This window comes from Anguilla rostrata, chromosome 13 (genome assembly GCF_018555375.3).
Source record: "Anguilla rostrata isolate EN2019 chromosome 13, ASM1855537v3, whole genome shotgun sequence".
Taxonomy (NCBI): domain Eukaryota; kingdom Metazoa; phylum Chordata; class Actinopteri; order Anguilliformes; family Anguillidae; genus Anguilla; species Anguilla rostrata.
The window spans coordinates 17,161,721-17,179,594 of record NC_057945.1 but is presented as its reverse complement, the minus strand read 5'-3'; the positions used below and the strand labels follow the sequence as shown (position 1 = coordinate 17,179,594).

Genomic DNA, 17,874 nt, shown 5'->3' with positions numbered 1-17,874 from the left:
CAGTTATACGTTTTATTTAATACGGGTTCATAGGCTATATTTAAATGCACGTGCAGAAGTGTTTGGCCTTGAGTGACATGCATTATCTTCCCAAACAAAACCATGCGGTAGAGGACCCCAAGATCCGAGTTTGTTGAGGATCTAAAATCATTTTTCCCTTTAAGCGCATAATGAATGATATTTTGATATGGACTGGAGTAAACTACACATTCCTTTACGTTTCATGATTACAAGACCTGATTTGGCCTACGATTAGGATTTCAACAGATTACCAAAATCTTCTCAGTTTCTACGCGTCATATCACCTTGAGAAATCAGGATCGACGAGCTTCAACTGGGCGCTTCTCCGTTCTTTCAATGCAATATCATTTAAGCAGACATTTACGATAGTTTGCTTTCGCCTACCTGCATTTCCCACAATTCAGAGATGTTGGCCGAATGTGTCTCATTCAATACACACTTTCCACCGGGAGGTGAACAGAGAAATTATTCATTTAACAAAACAAATGGTGCATCGTTAGTACTTAATGCATCCTTATATTTCGCACTGTTTTCAGTGGTCTTTTTAGCTAGGTTACCCAGCCCCGCTCGAAGGTAGGAAACCATACGAAACATTCGACAAGCTTGCGCAACGTATGCTTTTAATTTAGATTAATGTTGTCATAGTAAATGTAGTACTATGGATGTGGTGCCTGGTCGATTTCGTGTGGAGTAGGCTTACTGCAGACATCGATTGGCCTACCTATTTGTTCATGTGGCTGTGGTTTGTTTGGAATTTGTTTATTCAAATTAAAATCCAAGGCCTATGTAAATAGCTGTAGCTATGGCTATAGGTAAAGCTGTCGCGACAAAACCACGCTGAAGTTAACGAGCAAATAATGCATTGCTCGCCTCACATGCCTTTTGCCCTCCACCCTGTTTAAAGATAAAACATTTAGCCCACACAATATCAGTTTTAATGCCAAATTGCTGGAATTGAATTTATGTTGGTACAATTATTTAAATATAAATAATTATAAAATCAACACCGATACGAGAACGTATATTGCAAAGTGGGCTATAAAAAGCTGCGCACTTGGATGTTAAGAAATAGTATTGTGGTATCGCACAGAGTACGCACATTGGCCATTTCCATTCTCTACAGTGTTACTGCGGGGAAGGGCAAGGTTACAAAAAACGGCGGATGACTACCGATTAACCCACCAATGAAAATGAACCGTAATCATCTCCGTACAAAAATGCCAAATTCCTCACACATACAAAGCAGTACAACGACTTTCAAACGACGACTGAAGACCCACCTCTTCAGGCTACACCTCTCCCCATCCCTCCCTTCCCCCCCTGTAAATGACTAAACTTAGCAGCTGTTTAATAGGTGACTTAGTTTATGCGCCAGTCTTAACGACTACTTGTATTTTTATTTATTTTTATTTTTCCATAGATTGCGTTGTTGCCGTTCTCGTTGTTAGTGTTAATCAGTTTAACCACCAGGGTCCAAGTTGAACTATGCGGTTGTTCCCTGTACTTGGACCGGTACTTCTCTCTAGGGGTTTCGTCATACTTGTTCCTGGTTATGGTTATACACTTTGTTGTACGTCGCTCTGGATAAGAGCGTCTGCCAAATGCCTGTAATGTAAAGTCATTAAGACTTGCAAAATCTAGGCCTGCCATTAAAACTACTGATATCAAAATTAGTCCAATTTACGAGAAACAATATATATCTTATTTCTGAACAGAATTTTCAAAACAAAACTATTTTATCCATGCATTTTATTCAATGTACTTCTCATACACCAAAAAGTGGAAGTGAAATTTGTTTGAGATTGCAAGAAATTTTTGCATAAACAGTACTGTAGGGGTGGGAGGAAGAGAGTGATAATACACTCTCTTCCTCCCACCCCTACAGTAATACACCGATAATACACTTTAATGCCCTTTCATATTTAAAATGAAAGTTCTTAAAAGATTGCAAGAATTCTTTGCATAAACAGTGCTGTGGTCAGATCATCTATTTGAAAATCCCTGTTAGAGATCTGGATTGCTTTGCCACAGCTTCACTTTAACCTTTGCCTTTTTGTTTACAGACAAAAATGGATGCACTTAACTCGCTCTCACAGACGTACGCACGGGCATACACAGTAAAATTAAATCAAGATTTGTTGCGTGTGTGTGAAGAGAAGTAGAGGGGGTGGTGCTTCTGGTAGATTGTGAATGTGATTTCCGCACGTTGTACACACCCAGTTTACTTTGGCTTTGTGTTTCTCATTATACTCAGTCTCACATTCTTACAGCATTGATGAGAGGTATTAGTCCTCCGAAGGCAAATCACCCAGGACACAAGACAGCGCTGCATGATGAGGTAAGCACTGTGGCGTTTACTAAGCTAAGAAGGGTTTGCGTTAAAAGGATTTCTTTCTAGACCTCCGGCTTGGTTTTTATTTGATACCTCATAGGTCTCGAGACTGAAAATGAAAATTTGTTTAGTAGATTCTGATCTTATGTTTTATTTTCTCACAGTACACTTTTAGTACAGATTTTTGTTCATAAATTGTACACTATTTGCATTCTGTTCACCTCTGTTTGAACCGCAAGTTCGCCTCTGAGTAATTAAATCATCTGAAGGAGCACATGGTGTGCCAGTTAGTTTGCGACACCTGTATGTAGTGGCCACATTTTCTGACGCATGTAGCACGTGTCACACATGTAACTCATTCTGATTCACCATTATTGTACTTTTTGTATTGTAAGAATTTAATCATTTAAAATATAGACACTATATTAATGTACATATCTCCTGAATTTAAGATTCCTTGCAAAAGTCTTGCAAAAAAATGAGCTGAAGCTGTTCTGTAATGAACTGTGAATCTAAATCACTTTAAATGTTACCTGATATAAATTGGTTGACTGCTGCGCCTTGTCCACACGAAAACCACTGGTTGCATTAATAAGACGTTGCATCAGATGTTTCATGTTGATTATCTCGGAGCTGTGATCTGCTTCAGAGGTAGTTGCTAAAGCATTTGGTTCACTGCATTTAAAAAATAAATAAATGAATAAATAAATAAAAATAAACAAAGCACTGTTACCGTTTCCTGGAAGGCATATTTGCCTAGATCTTATCTATTTGCACCATGATGGTGGCCGGAGATGACTCTCACCTGTTGCGTCAAGTTTAAATCAGTCCCTGAATAGAGGCGAGGAATGAAAAGCAGCAATACTGGCCCCTGCTGCCCGATTTGAGAATCCCTGCTGTATTACCAGTGTCTCTTCAAGTCTGACACAGACTAAGTGACAATTAAAAAATGCTCACTAGTTTTACAACTGAGCGAAGGTGAAGGCGCACAATTGCACAGAACTGAGTTAATAACACACCACACAAATGGAAACTGAGTGTATCACAACCCCAGGACTTCAAACCAAGGCACCAAATGGTGCTGTCCACTATTTTGACTGTTTCCTCCAGGGTCATTGTCATGTGCAAAGTTTGCAACAAAATAGAAGTGAAGCAACAGTTGGGTGGTTTTGTAAAAGCACTAATGGCTTTGGTTATTGTGGGCGTATATTACACCACTGTGCAGGTTTTTTAAGGTGTAGCACAGTCGCACTGGGGACTCAATGAGTCACAAGGAGTTCAGGTGAAACTCATTTTAAAGCTGGTAAATCAGGACTAAAATTGTATGTTTAATTTTCTGGAATAGCATCAACAGTTTAAACTCACCAAACATGTAAAACAGATTTGATTCATTATTAAATGTTTTCTCAATTGCCAATTTTTTATAGGCAAAGAAACCTGCTAGATTGTCCTTTATCAAAAATGTACAATGGACAACCAGATTAAAATAGAAATTGATTAAATTACAACCAATATTCAACATCCAAAGGTGCAGGTTCAATCACCTTAACAACCAATGAATGTTGCAGGTATAGACAAGTCTCAGTCACAAAAGAAATTAATGAAAGAACATTCCAAACGATTGTTTGTCTTTCTCAAGGTAATCCAAAGGATGTGCCAAGACACATCTTTTGAAGGTTATGAGGAGATTGAGCCTCTTTTGGTGAGCATTATGGTGATGTTATATATAAGTGAATTTTTGGGAGTGACAGCTTTGGCTGTTATTGAAATGTTTGTGAGCTACTATGTGGAGAATCTAGATCAGGCAATAGTTAAGCCAAGTCACACTGCCAGTAACAGTCTGGCCTACGCTTTATTTTGGTATGACCTGATCCAGAATCAACATATTGCCCAAAAGTCTATCAACCAGTTTTACAGAATGGATTCTTAGAAGTATCAGGTTTTCCAGGATGAGGTTTCTCAGGCCATGCCTGTTGGCATACACACACTAGCACACACACAGGCGCACATGTACACACATGCACACACACATTTACACCTCTAATGGCTGCCCCCGCAGTTCCTGCTCTCTGTGTCTTATCTCCAGTCCGCTCTGTCCTAGCTTTTTGAAGTTTCCTAGGGCCAAGATCAGGCCAAATGGTGACTTAGAGGTCTGACATGCGGCACATACAAATTTAATATTAAAAGAGCTATTATGGGATTTTTGTCAGGTCCCCTTTTGCTGTTTCTTGAATAATAGTAGCTTAAAGTGGGATGTGTTTGTCCCAGTGACTGAAGTATGAGGGTGGAACAGACTTTCTGGAGTTTTTTGTGATTAGTTAAATTTTAATCTATGTTTTCGATTAGGCCCCGTCATGGTTTGGTGCAAAAAAGAATATTTTTATTTTAGATACAGAAGTCCCTGGCAACCTGCTTTACTACGGTAGGTATTGGTTGCATACAGGGTTTGTAGTGTAGAGTAAGAAAATATGTTTCAAGTAAACTGAAAAGTGGCTGCTACAGCAATATTAAAACTGAGACTGAACTGATATCAGAAAACTCCAGGAAGTCAACTGTCTCTTTAAATGATGAGCTAACACATGTAGCTCTTTATTTAGCTTTGTTTGCACTGTAGCACACTACGTTTAATAAAACTATTCTGTCTCTTCTCCAGATGGTTTCTCAAAGCACGACATCTATTTGTTTATGCCCTATTCATCCTTGCAGTGCTCTTCATTGCCTACATCGGCCCCTCATCGGTCAGGTACTGTGAAACAGTTGTTCATTGCCCTGAAGGGTGTATATTCACTGTACAGCTAGTGACCTGAGTTCCTTTTTAAATTTGTGTCGCTATGACAATTCAGGGACCGTGCAGAGTCCAAGAAATGAGGAACCAGATCCAAGTGCTGGCTGTAGTAAATGGTTAATTCTAGTTGACTCCATGACTGAAGTTGACAATGTATGCTTTCACTGTAAATGTCCTATAGAAAAGTGTAAGTCTTTAATTATTTGCTTGTTTAAACTGAATGCACTGACTGAATGTCTACGAAAGATCAGTAAAAGTTTTCAAGGGTAGGATCAGGTGTGTATTTCATGGGTAGTGTTGTGCAAGCCTGTTGTGCAACAGCCAGAAAGATGAAAGACTGCAAGAAATAATGGGTGGAAGCATCTAAACGCTCTAGGATGCGAAAGAGTTGTGCCTGGTGATTGTCTAGAGTGACAGGTGTATTATTTTTATAAATGTTTTTTTTTCTTTTTTTTGGGTGGTGGGATTTCCAGGTTTTTGGAGGGATTAATTCCTATGGATAAGTGTCCTTTACTTCCTGGGCAGACACTGCGGCTGGGAGAGGCCGTGGACAACACACTGGACCTGTGGTGGGTCACTTTCTTTAACCAGCTTGATGTGAAGCAGAACTCAGTGCTGTCACTTCTGAAGGAGGTTTTGTTGATTTCTTCTTCCTGTTGTTTGTTTGAGGTTTGCAAGTAAAAAATGAAAGCGGCCCAAGATAACTGTGGCCTGTAAGTGTAATCCAAACTCACTATCTGAATAAAAAGCAAGATTGTGATCATGAATTTGCTGTTTAAGTGGTTTAAATATTCAGGACACAATTTTAATTGATAATTAATTTGATTTTAATTTGAATTTTAATTTAATAAAAGCTCTAAAATAATTATCTGTCTTTTTTGTAAGTGCTCTGGGGGAAGAAAGGTAAAGAAAACCTCTATTAAGAAGAATTCTAAGGGATCAGTGTAACCTCCACACAAATCATGGGTCATCCTGTGACCAGATTAGTGGACGATGAAGTTGCCTGTGAGCAGAGTGCTAGAGTTGCTGCTGTATCTGCTGTATACTACACTGGGCGGCAGTGGTTAAGGAGTTTGTCTTGTAACCTAAATGTGTTCATGAAATTCAAAATTGATGTTTGTGGTAACAATTTTATTAAGCTACTGTATTAGGTCAAGGGCAGTTAGTCAAGTTTATGAATTGTGAAAAGTTTATCGACCTGATTGATTGTTCTCATTGTTCACCTTATACCAGTCAGAGTCTAGTGGACCATATAGTTCATTATGATATATCAGATATCCACAAGATAATTATTATATTAGTCTGAAAAGAGAAAAATGCCATGAATACGCTCTGGTGTATTGTGTAGGTACAACATTAGTGCTTCCCCAGCCATTATTCTACTGCAGCTAAGGGCTTTTGTTGCCTGACATATTCTATTCAATTCAAAACTCTTCAGATGTGGACTTGTGGGTAGTTCATCTGGGTTAAACCCCGCAGTAGTTTCCTGTGTGACATGAGTAATTTTTTACTGTCTTCAGGTCCAGAAGCGATGTTCAAACGTGCACTTATTGGGGTGCACCTGTGATGTGGGATGGAATGTTTGACCCCAAAGTCTATGACAGAGTGCACAGAGAAAAGCGTTCATCTGTGGCACTGACTGTGTTTGCTGTTGGAAGGTTTGTGTCCTTTTGCATATGGCATGCACATTCACACTTTTGCTGGCCGTGTTTGCAAAAGCAGTGTATTAATTGAAAAATGAGTGTTCATTTCCCATTTCTACTACTACTACTGCTCCTACCAGCACTACTACTACAAGAATTATTATTATTATTATTATTATTATTATTATTATTATGATGATGATGATGATGAAGTGTTTTTCATACATGCTTCATACAGGTTCAGCAGCCTGTGGTTACTGGGCAGCACCCAGGCTTGAGTTAGCACACAAAGAAACAGAGTGTTGAACTTTAATCTCTCCGTGGGTCCCAGGTACCTGGACGCCTACCTCTCAGAATTCCTGCGCTCCGCGGAGCAGCACTTCATGCCGGGCTTACCCGTGACGTACTACGTGTTCACCGACTCCCCGGAGCGGGTGCCCGAAGTGCGGCTGGGCCCGGACCGCGCCGTGGAGGTGGTGCGCGTGCAGAGGCACCACCGCTGGCAGGACATCTCCATGATGCGCATGAAGACCATCACGGACGCCATCGACCAGCTCATCCGCCACCGGCACCAGTACGTCTTCTGCCTGGACGTGGACCAGGTGTTTGTGGGCCGCTTCGGTTCGGAGGCCCTGGGGGACTCCGTGGCCCTGCTGCACGCCTTCTACTACCACCGGCCCAAGGTCTTCTACACCTACGACACCAACCCCAGGTCCGCCGCGTACATGGAGACCGGCGACTTCTACTACCATGCGGCGGTCTTCGGCGGGTCGTGGCAGAGCGTGAGGAACCTGACGGAGGGCTGCTTCCGAGGCATCGTGGAGGACCAGCGGAACCAGGTGGAGGCCCTGTGGCAGGACGAGAGCCACCTGAACAAATACCTGTGGCTCCACAAGCCCAGTAAGGTGCTGTCTCCGGAGTACTGCTGGGCGAAGGGAGTCGGGCATCGCAGAGACATCCACGTCACCCGCCTCCTCTGGGCCGACAAGCACTACAGCACGCTCAGGTATCCCACGTAGGCACCGAACTCAGTCTGCAAAAGCTATGCAGCTCCACTTACAAATAATAAACAATTGCAAAAAAATATTTTGGAGCTGTTCTAAGAGCAGAAAAACTATTTTTTCCCAGAAAACTTAGATTTTCATATGTGACCTTGAAAAAAGCAACAACGTTTAAAACAAAAAAAGAGAAGCACGTCATTTCTCTGGAACTTGGAGTGGTTTTTGTGGCACGAAAAAGCTACCCACACCTTCATGCATACAAGCGCACACAAACGCATACATACACACACACACACACACACACACACACAAACAGACACACTGCAGTACTTTCCCCCCACACTCACCTATGTTGTTTTGGTGAGGATGGAAATACCCTGTGATCAAGTGATGTTCTTCCCAGGCTCTGCAAAGTGTTTGTGGTTTCTAATATTTATGGGAATCTATCTTAAATTAACTGTAGGCTACTTACTGCACTCAGCCTGCATTGTTTTTCAGGCTTGTACTCAATACTGTAACTGCCCTGTAACTGTCAATTTTCAGTTAGAACTCTGCTGCGAGCACGCTGTCCAAAATAGATCGAATCCCACAGACCACCTCCTCTTTCTGTCTAAGAGGTGTGTGCTCACCCAGAGTTCTGTACATGTTCAGTATTTCTCCGGCCGTCCCTGGGAAGTCATGGTCACGAGAAGGATGGACGAAGCTGTAAATAAAATAATAAAATCACAATAAACTGCTCTCCCCAAATATCTGCAACTTCAGCTACCATTTGTACACGTTCAGTTTGTTTTTTAAAAGACGTCTTTACTATCAGAATTTTTAAACCTCCATTAACAGTCTTGTTTGTGAAAATGTACTATTTTAAGGTTCAAACATATAACTTTAATGCCACTTTAATACATTTGATAAACTGTTTTATCGAGCTTTTTAAACTCTGACCTCTGGCAATTAAGAATACAGGCTCAAGTGCAAACAACAGCTTTAGTTTTGAGTTTGTCTATGCACTGTAAATCAGCAGTGGAATCACACTCAAGGAAATGTACATAAAGTGATATTCTAGTTGCAGTTTCTTAATCGCCTCAGTAAAAACAGTCTACTGCACAAGTCGTGCATCTTCACTGACCTCACAGGACATTAGATGCAAAAGACAGGCAACTTATGTAAGTCCCATTCTTGTTACATTTTAAATAGTCCACATGCACATCAATGCAGCTGCCATTTTGGCATCATTGTGGTTACCCATCTCTGCCTACTGATGCTTTGACACTTGGTTGCTTTTCTCAGCCGTTATCTGCAGGGGTGTGTTTCTCAGCATTTAGCACATTTTACCAAACCTCAGTGTGAAAGTTTGTGACAGTTTCTCACACTGGCTGGGGGAGTGAGTAATGAGGGGATGGGGGCATGGAAATTGCAGACAGGAGGGAGGGGCTTTGGCCATAGCCTTTGTTGCCTGTGCCTAGAGCCAGCTGGTGTAAGTGCTACGTCTGTGGCCCGCACGCACAATGCTGCATTCTAACACCATCACTTCGATCCGAAGGTACTGAGTGAACTGTCACGTGATGTTTTCAAGCACACTATAATACATTATCTGAGCTGTCCATGAATTAAACCATCCTGTAATATTGTTTAAGGTTGGTAGTTGGAGTAAATAAGAAACAGTATGTTTGTAGAAAAATTAGCACTGTCATTCAAACATAGTTTTATGGCTGATTTTTAATATCAGCCCTTGTGCCTTGGCATATTCAATGTCAGAATGTACCAGACTATATGGGCAGAATGACCTGTTCTTAGCTTTTCATTTTTCTTGTGTCCTTCGTTTTTCACAAGCTTTAAAAATTAAAGCTGCTATAAATTTTATAAAATTGGTTACCATTCGTCATTGGTTGCATATTTTCACCCAGGAAACGCTGCGCAAGACATTGATTAATAGTTACTGTCATACAGATTGTTCTGCAGTCCTGCTGTTTGTTGGCACTATGTTAAAATGCTATAGTTACAAAGAATGAAGCAACCGATAGAAACCATTTTCAACATTTGATTCCAATAAGAACCTGAATATTCAATGGAATAAATATAATAAATATATAAAATGTTTAATAAATATAAAATAGAGTTGAAACCAGACATAATTTTTAACCTGTTAATCAGTAGAAATGCTACGTACCTATAGGCCTACTATTCTCTTTTTATCTTTTATCTCTCCTCTCTCTGTTTTCGTTTGTGTGTGGGTGTGTATAAGCCTTTGTGCACGTGAATCAAGCCAGTGGAGCATATTTGTCTGTATGCATGAGTCATTTTGTGTCTGTGTCTGTGACTGATAGAACAGTAACCACAATGTGCGCAAGGTCCTCCTCACACACAGGCATGTGGATTTGTTAGATGAAAACATGATTCAACACACATTGAACATGAACATGATACATGACTGCTGTTCAAGAAAAACTTTTTTGATGTTACATTTTTGAGTCTCTGGCCTACGAGAAAATAGACTCCGTCTCCCCTATATAGCTGTGTGTTGTCATTTTCATAAAATAGGTCATAGGATACTCAGTCTAAAAGTTCTGAAATGCTTTTTAGGGCTAGACAGAGTAGGGATGTGATCGCTACACATTTCTGACCGTCGATTAGTTGCTGTCTGAAAATGGCAATTAGGACTAAACGTTTTGTTTTTTTATCGTTTGATGTATGATACTAATAAAACACGCCACAACTTCAATCAGCGCAGATCACGAGATTAAACGTTTTAATTTAATTAATTTAATTAATTAACAGAAATAAGCATTGCTATATTTTTTTTTTCATAATGATTGTATGCTTCTTCACTCACTGCACAGGTTAACACATGACCCAATCTTCAATTAAGTTGAAAGTTATAGTCGCGTAAAACGCAGAGTTAGTGCTGTCCACCCGTAGATTGTTAGCACAATATTGTGGGACTTGGATACAACGGTATGAAGAGAGGCGACTGTTTCAGTACATTCAAGTAGAGCTGTGATTGCTTTTCATACAACGGTAGGCTACATCGCACAAGAGGACATTCAACAAATGACAGTAGGTCGCGAAACCCTTCGTCCTTTAGCCTCCCATGCTTAGCTGGAGCATATCTTTCGTTACCGTTTTAGCAATTAAATCTGTCGTGGTTTCAGCTGGATAGATGTCACACAGGTCTCGCTACGAGGTTGGATGCTTGTTTGCTGCAATTCCTTGGCTCGGATGTTTGGTTCTTAGTGGGTTAACACTGTAGATGTGGACATGGGGTTTGCGAATTTGGCAGCACATAGGCTATTTTGCAACGAACAGCGTTGAGCTTTTCAAAGTCATTCCATACGGCACTCTTTTGCAAGCTGGCCATCTTTTCAACAGACAGTAAGTAGCTGAAGTCAACGACAGCGAGCCCCGCCCGCCCTCTCTATTACCCATGTGGGCTACAGCATTAAGTGACATTTGGTCATCTTCTATTTTGAACTGTTTGAGAATAAAATTAAAAAACGATTTACGATTAGGCCTATTTAATTTAACATTTGACATGCGTGCTCGCGACAATCGGCGAATTTACATTGTTCACATGTGTAATTAAGAGTTTAGGTTTTATCTCTTGTAGACAGAGACAGTTGAGTATCCTGAATATGGCCTTAAATGGATAGTTCATTTTCTGTCATTTTCTAAAAATTAATTTCAGTTTTAATGTATGTTTCTGATTGGCCCTGTGGTTGTGTAGCTTTCTGTGAATTATATTAGGCTATAGATTAGATTGAGAGACGTTTCCGATGACCAGCTGGTTTCAGTGGCTGGTATAGGGTATTCAGGGATTTGAAGTACAACGGGCTATACATCAGTCTGTTTTTTCATTTTCAATTTGGCATGTGTCTGTTGGTTCTAAAGCCGGACACCCACCGCACGCGTAGCGGCCGCTAGCGCACGACGCGCGTACTATGCGCGTAAGTGAAGTACTGTTATCACAACGGCAGTGGGCGACGTCCTCTACGCCAGCTGCGAACGCGGCGCGAACCGAGTGCAAAACTTGTGCGACACAAGCGAACTGAAGCGTAGTTTTTCGCTTCTGTTCTATTTTTCTGCTTGCCGCGTGTCGTGATGACCTGTTTATACACAGAAATATGCTCTAAAATGCTAGGTATACATGCTCTGATTTATATTTCATTCTTATATTAGGCTGGTGTAGAAAATACACCACAGAAAGACGTAGCCTATTGAATGATGTAGAAATGAATGCTCCGAGCAGCGGTTTGTTAGCTTGAGTGTTGGAAGGTAGTTTTTAACCAACCATTGCTCAGCCTATTTGACTTCTCCGATGTCTTCGTTCGCCGTGCTTTCGAAAGGGCTTGTTAATAAAAATCAGATAATCCACAGAGCTTTAAAAAATCAGATTATTTAGTGGTCTTGCCGATGAAAATGCACCTATTTTATAAATGAAGTTGTAAGCAAGCCTTTATTGCACTTGTACTTCAAAGCTTCCAGTGTTCGTGGCGTTGTGGTGTTCATATCCCTTCAAGTTTAAACTGTTACGCTATCTTTTTGATGATTAGCGGATTTTACTAAATCTGATCCTATAAATGTTTTGATGTGAATGGCAATTCGACACGGGAATTCCCAGTGGTTGATTGCGGATTATTTATTATTATTATTATGATCATTACATATTCTTCATAAAGTTGGCACGCTTGTTAACCAAGCAAATAAATTAATACAGTTTGAGATTGATTATTATGTAGGCTACGTTGCGATTTAAGCTTATGGTAATTCTTTAAAGCATTTACTTTCTCACGTAACCTATTTACATGAGTTAACAAAATATTAACAAACTGAAAAAGGTCTCTCACCAAGTATTCACTTAACCCATAATCAACAGTGGTGAACAAACGTGAAATACACGATGTAATCCCACTGCAGACTGGGAGAGCTACTAGGAATATAGAGCTTTAAGCAAGCCTTTGCGTGACACAAACGGAACACGTGTAGACACACGACGCGCCGCGCCCTGCTGCTTCGCCGTGCTGCTTCGCACCGCTCACGATACCCGTGCGGTGGGTGCCCGGCGAAAGATCTTCCTCCATGTTCTCTGGCTGGTGGATAGCACCCTCTTGTGGAGAGAATAAGAAGAATGTTCAGGCAGCCATCTGATAACATGGCACTTCAGCATGGTTAGTAGATGATTTGCTTAGAGAAGTACTGCTACGGGCTAGGAGCGTCCTTTGTTTTTAAATGAAGCAGCACACAGGCAATATACTGGGCTGAGTGCTATTTAGGAAGAGGTAGTTTAAACAAAAAAAAACTGTATTTTTACTGTTTACAGTTAATATCACAAACACCCATGGCACAATGTATGCAGTGTCCTGCATTATATATGGTAGATCTTCTGCAAGTTAGTCATGTAATGGCATATGCATTACACAAAATGGATAGATTTTTCCTTTAAAGGGCACACACAAATATGGGGGGAAAAAGAGTGCTGATGCTTCTCCAGTAGCGTAAAAAAAATGTCCCCCAGCCATTGAATTTCTGTATGGGGTCTTTTTCAACAGAACTCCAGCTTCCATGAGCAAATGTTCATCAAAATGACAAAGCAGTCAGAGAACATTAAATGTGCTACTTACTTCCATGCTGACAAAACACCTTAAATAAGTCCAATTGCAATGTTTCTGTGCAATATATTGAGACTGAACAAGACCCAAGGTACAGAAAAAACTTTATCTTGAATCGACCACCTTTCCATGTCAGTGAGCTTTCAGTGTACTGCATATGAGCTGTTTTAGCGTTAACGGCAGGCATTGCATAAGTGTGTTTTAAAGTGCACATTGTGCCGCCTGGGTGTATTAGCAGCTTCCCTTTGTATCCCCTTGTACATCCAGTCAGATGATTTGTGGAAGTGTCATTAGCCAGTCAAACAGTGGCTCCTCATTAGCCATTGTGTGGTTTCCTGGTGTTTTCACTTTTAAACCCAGGAATGTGCTGGCCTTGAAAATCTAATATCCTGTAAATTAGATAAAATGCTTGTGAGTGACATGCTAGCAGCCCCCTGTGCAAAGTTGCAGCAAAATTAAATGCGGTGCTATGTGTTTTTCACTCAGAAAGGCTCTTGAGTCCTATATTCAATTAAAAAAAAGAACTGACCGAAAGAAGCTCTAATTGTCTTTTCTGCAAATATGTTTGTATAACACTATTTTGTGTAATAAATAGTTTCTGTTATTGACCTAGAATGTTACAAATCCAACCTCTCCCATATGCCCATAATTACAGAACAGTAATTGCCTTTGTGCAACACAGACTCAAACTGAAACCTTCTTGATCCTTGGGAGGTCTGGAGTTTCTCCCTCGGCAGGAAGTGAGCACAGATTCTAAAGAGCAACAGCGTAACTAATTGTTCTGTGAGAGTTTTAATGAACACGGGCAGTATTAGTTTACCTAACGGCCACACAAATGTCCTGCTGTCTCTCACGTCAACCTCCTTGCTTGATTCATAGCAATGCAGTCCTGATTCCCATTTTAGACATTTAAACCACGCTGATTCTTTCCGACATCTCAGCTCCACGTGTCATAAGACTAATGAAAACCACAGTTGTGGAATTTAAACCATTTAAAGCATCCCATGTCAACCTCCATTCGGCTCTAAGAGGACAGTATTGATTTGGCTTGTCTTGAGGGGCAACTAAAATATAGAATACATTTTTTAAAAAAGATCTTAAGGGGGAAAAATGAAATCTCTCAAAGAAAAAAATACTGGTTACCCTCCCCCTTCCCCTGTCTGTCTGTCAGTCTCCTCTATGTGTTGTTTTGCTAGCAGATATGAATGTCCAGCAGCCCAAGGCAGAGGCTGGTTGAATCTGAGAGTAACAGTCCCCACAGTTTACTTTGAAGTGGCCTGCTGCTGTTTTCGGTTGGGGGGGAGGGGTCTGGTCTCAATGGAAATTAACTAGAGGACAGAATGGGGAGAGGATGCATGCCAGAGTTTTCTTCTGAAAAGCTCAATCCATTCTGCGTTCAGCTCCTCTCCCAGTCACTTCAGATACAGGCTGAGAGAGAGGGAGGAGTGAGGAAGGGATTGGAGCAGGAGGCAGGGTTTGTGATAATCAAAGCAGGGAGCTGCTAAAGGAGGAAAAGCACACACATCCACAACAAGTTGCTTCGTTGGTCCTACAGGAAGCTGAGAGTTTGGATTTGAGGTGAGTTCTGATGTCACAGATTTCACTGTGTTTACCTGTAGGTGTGCCTTTCTTCTCCGATAGTCTGTCTTTTTTGTTTTGCTGTGCGAACTGCGTGTGTTTTCACTAACACTAACTCTTAGGATCTGAGCACCCCTTGAACCTTTATTGTGCATAGGACAGGATTATAAAGCTGGTGGCTATAGTACGATTGTGCTATGATTAACTCACTACTATGATAACCTGCTGAAATAAAGTTTTTTTGTCTTCATGTCAGCTTACTGTTTGTATACTTTGAATGAATGAGAAATTATATACCTGAATACAAGGTTCATGCCAGTCTATTAAAATGTATGAATTTTATTTTAATGAGCTGCACTCATCAGAATATTCTGTAATCATCACATATGATTAAACAGTAAGTGTGCAATATGTTCCTGAGTTTGTGAAAGTATAGCTTTAAACTTAGTGGTACTAGTAGTAGTACTTTAAGCAATACATTTCTAATTCGCTGTTTGTTATCATTTTGGATGAGAAAGAGTTCTGTTGATTTGGTGTTGTTTGGGGTTGATGCCAAGTGTATTCAGCCAAACTTCACTGTTAAGGAAAACAAACCACAGGCTCACACATTAGCTTCTCTGAACTTAGTGCACGCTTTACTTTTTTTCAGAGCAAATGCATCTGTATAATTATGTGCCGATAAGATCCAATCTCCCGCTTTGTTCCCGCTCGTACCAGGCGGATCATGGTGCGGGGTTCGCGTTCACTTCGGTCTGATGGAAACCAGGTGCTGTGAGCATGTTTAGCCGCGAACCCCTCTATCAGCTGTAAACATCAGTCCCGATCCCTGCTTCTGGCCTTCCTGTTTGCGAAGCGAGCGCTCATGGACCCCAGCCACCAGCGCTCAGTTCACAGCACTGTGACGCAGCTCTAGACTGAACTCAGTCCCTCATGCAACACAGTAGAGGTTCACGCCCTTGCAGAAGAAACGGCATGCCCCCCCCGTTCCTAGCCCCCACCCCACACCATGGTTTGGAATGGAAAGAATGAGCATGCTTCATTAATGATGGTGGTGGGGGGGGTCTCTTTGTAGGTTTTGTCAGTGAATAGAGCTCTTTCATTAAGTCCCCCTCTCCGGAACCCCTCTGACTTCAGACTCAAACTGATTTCCTCTTCTTTCCCATGAGGCTGGAATCAGATTTCACGGGGAGGGATGGTAGAATGAGGAACCTTAAAGGACTTTGGAGGCAAATTTGCGAGCGTAGAATGATTCTCTGAGCGGAATCAGCCATGCTCTGATGCGCGAGACGGACATGGTCTAGCGGAATGCTCTGTGGCCAGAACAGCGCTGGATGCTTTGTGGAGCTCATGGATGGATCTGACCACAAAACACGCCTGTGTGTGATTTCCCTTTGGCGGTACGTTATGTGGTACTGATGGCTTATCTGATCTGAACTCCACAAAATGGGAATTACCAAAAGTCATGTGAAAGTTGCAAAAAAGATTCTTAAATTGTGCTCATTTAGTACAAATTACATGTAATTATTTTACCGTGAATTACTCAGTTCTGAAATTGACTACTGTCATACTTGGAGAAATTGTGCTCTTCAGAGCCAGTTTCCCTCTGCACCGAGGGGCCTCTGAGCCAATGAGCTGGTAGAGGTAAGCCCTACAGATTCTGGGGTGCTGATGCTCCTCCAGAGAGACCTCCGCATTCTCAGCTACTCTGTCTTGGTTCTGAGAGCAGGAGCAGGCATTCCTATCAATGTCCCAGACCCTGGGATGTTTCCGATTCTCGTCTGGCATCTGCAAATGTGCACGTGTCTCTGCCCAGGTGTCTGTGATTGTGCACTGGTGTGTGTGAGCATGGATTTGTGTCTGAGAGGCTGTGCTGCTGTCTTTGAGAGCATGTAGGTGTCTGTGACTCTGGCCTGTGTTCAATCAACATTTGTTCTTAACTTCGACTTAAAATGTAAATTTGACCATTACACTTTTTCTGCACAAACTCAGGTCAGTGAGTTCATTTTAGGAATTGCTGAAATTTAGTTAGTCAAAGTAAAACAAAATGTTGCTTGAATCCAGGCCTCAGTGTTAATTGTGACTTTGCACTAGTGTGTGAATGTACTGGTATCTGTGAACCTTTGCCGGGTCTGTGGCTGTGTCCTGGTGTTTGTGATCTATGCTGCTGTCTGTGGCTCTACAGGACCTGTGGACTTGACTGCGATGGTGTTCCTGTTGATATCTGTGACTCTGCTGCACCTGGTCATACTGACCATGCTCTTCATTGCCACCGTTGAGAAGGTGAGTCACTGGCAGGACACATCTTCATTTTTGCAGAGCATGGGTCTGTGGAGTGGACAGATCAGGCTACCAAATTAGTTCTCTTGCGTCCTGATGCTCTGTGTGTGCTCTCTCACTTGCTCTCAGTTTCTATTGAACATTTTCATTGCCATGACATATCATTCAATACATATTGCTGAAGCTAAATGAAAATGAGAATAGTTATACAGTAAAAGTAAAAGCTGTTAACTGTGTTCTTTCTCTCTCTGTGTCTCTCCCTGTCAGTCCTGGTGGGTGTGGAATGAAGTGCGCAACTCTGACCTCTGGTATAACTGCATGTTTGACAATTCCACTGAAGCCTGGCTGTGCACCTCTGCAGAGGAGAATGGTGTGTCCTTGTTCTGGGTGCCTGTCAATCACTACCACCACATGGGCCTGGATCCTCCCCAAGTCCCGCCTCTGTGTGCTGACCGTCACCACCTAGCGCCTGACTAATGTGTCCGGCTGATAAAATATCATGCGTATTGTACAGCACCTTTCCCTGTAATATACTTTATCAGAAACTGAGCATCTGGAATGAAGTCTAGTGCCCTACAAAATGCAAATGGGAACTTAGGGGTAAATAGTGTGTATGCAAATCAGCTGTTTATTATTT

The 17,874-nt window shown here is 41.5% G+C and overlaps 2 protein-coding genes across 13 annotated transcripts in view; both read left to right on the top strand.

The window, feature by feature from the left end:
- Positions 1–281: 281 nt before the first annotated feature.
- On the top strand, positions 282–8,529 carry LOC135238385 (alpha-1,3-galactosyltransferase 2-like). 11 transcript variants are annotated; one of them, XM_064306214.1, is made up of 7 exons: positions 306–473; positions 2,276–2,359; positions 3,993–4,055; positions 5,007–5,096; positions 5,612–5,707; positions 6,659–6,796; positions 7,113–8,529. In XM_064306214.1, the coding sequence occupies exons 5-7, from the start codon at positions 5,634–5,636 to the stop codon at positions 7,798–7,800; spliced, it is 900 nt and encodes a 299-aa protein (XP_064162284.1). In that variant the 5' UTR covers positions 306–473; positions 2,276–2,359; positions 3,993–4,055; positions 5,007–5,096; positions 5,612–5,633; the 3' UTR covers positions 7,801–8,529. The 11 variants fall into 11 exon arrangements, with proteins under 11 accessions (XP_064162275.1, XP_064162284.1, XP_064162280.1 ...); XM_064306212.1 differs by having other exon boundaries at positions 456–594; XM_064306211.1 differs by having other exon boundaries at positions 458–594; positions 2,292–2,359.
- Positions 8,530–10,582: 2,053 nt separating this feature from the next.
- Positions 10,583–17,874, top strand: part of emp3a (epithelial membrane protein 3a (MAM blood group)) — a 9,874-nt gene continuing 2,582 nt past the window's right edge. The window contains exons 1-3 of one of the 2 annotated variants that reach the window (XM_064306218.1): positions 10,583–10,833; positions 17,143–17,240; positions 17,505–17,607. In XM_064306218.1, the coding sequence (XP_064162288.1) occupies positions 17,163–17,240; positions 17,505–17,607 (181 nt within the window). In that variant the 5' untranslated portion in view covers positions 10,583–10,833; positions 17,143–17,162. Of the gene's footprint in view, positions 10,834–14,713; positions 14,961–17,142; positions 17,241–17,504; positions 17,608–17,874 lie in introns of those variants that run through there. The other variant, XM_064306217.1, reaches the window with a different exon arrangement.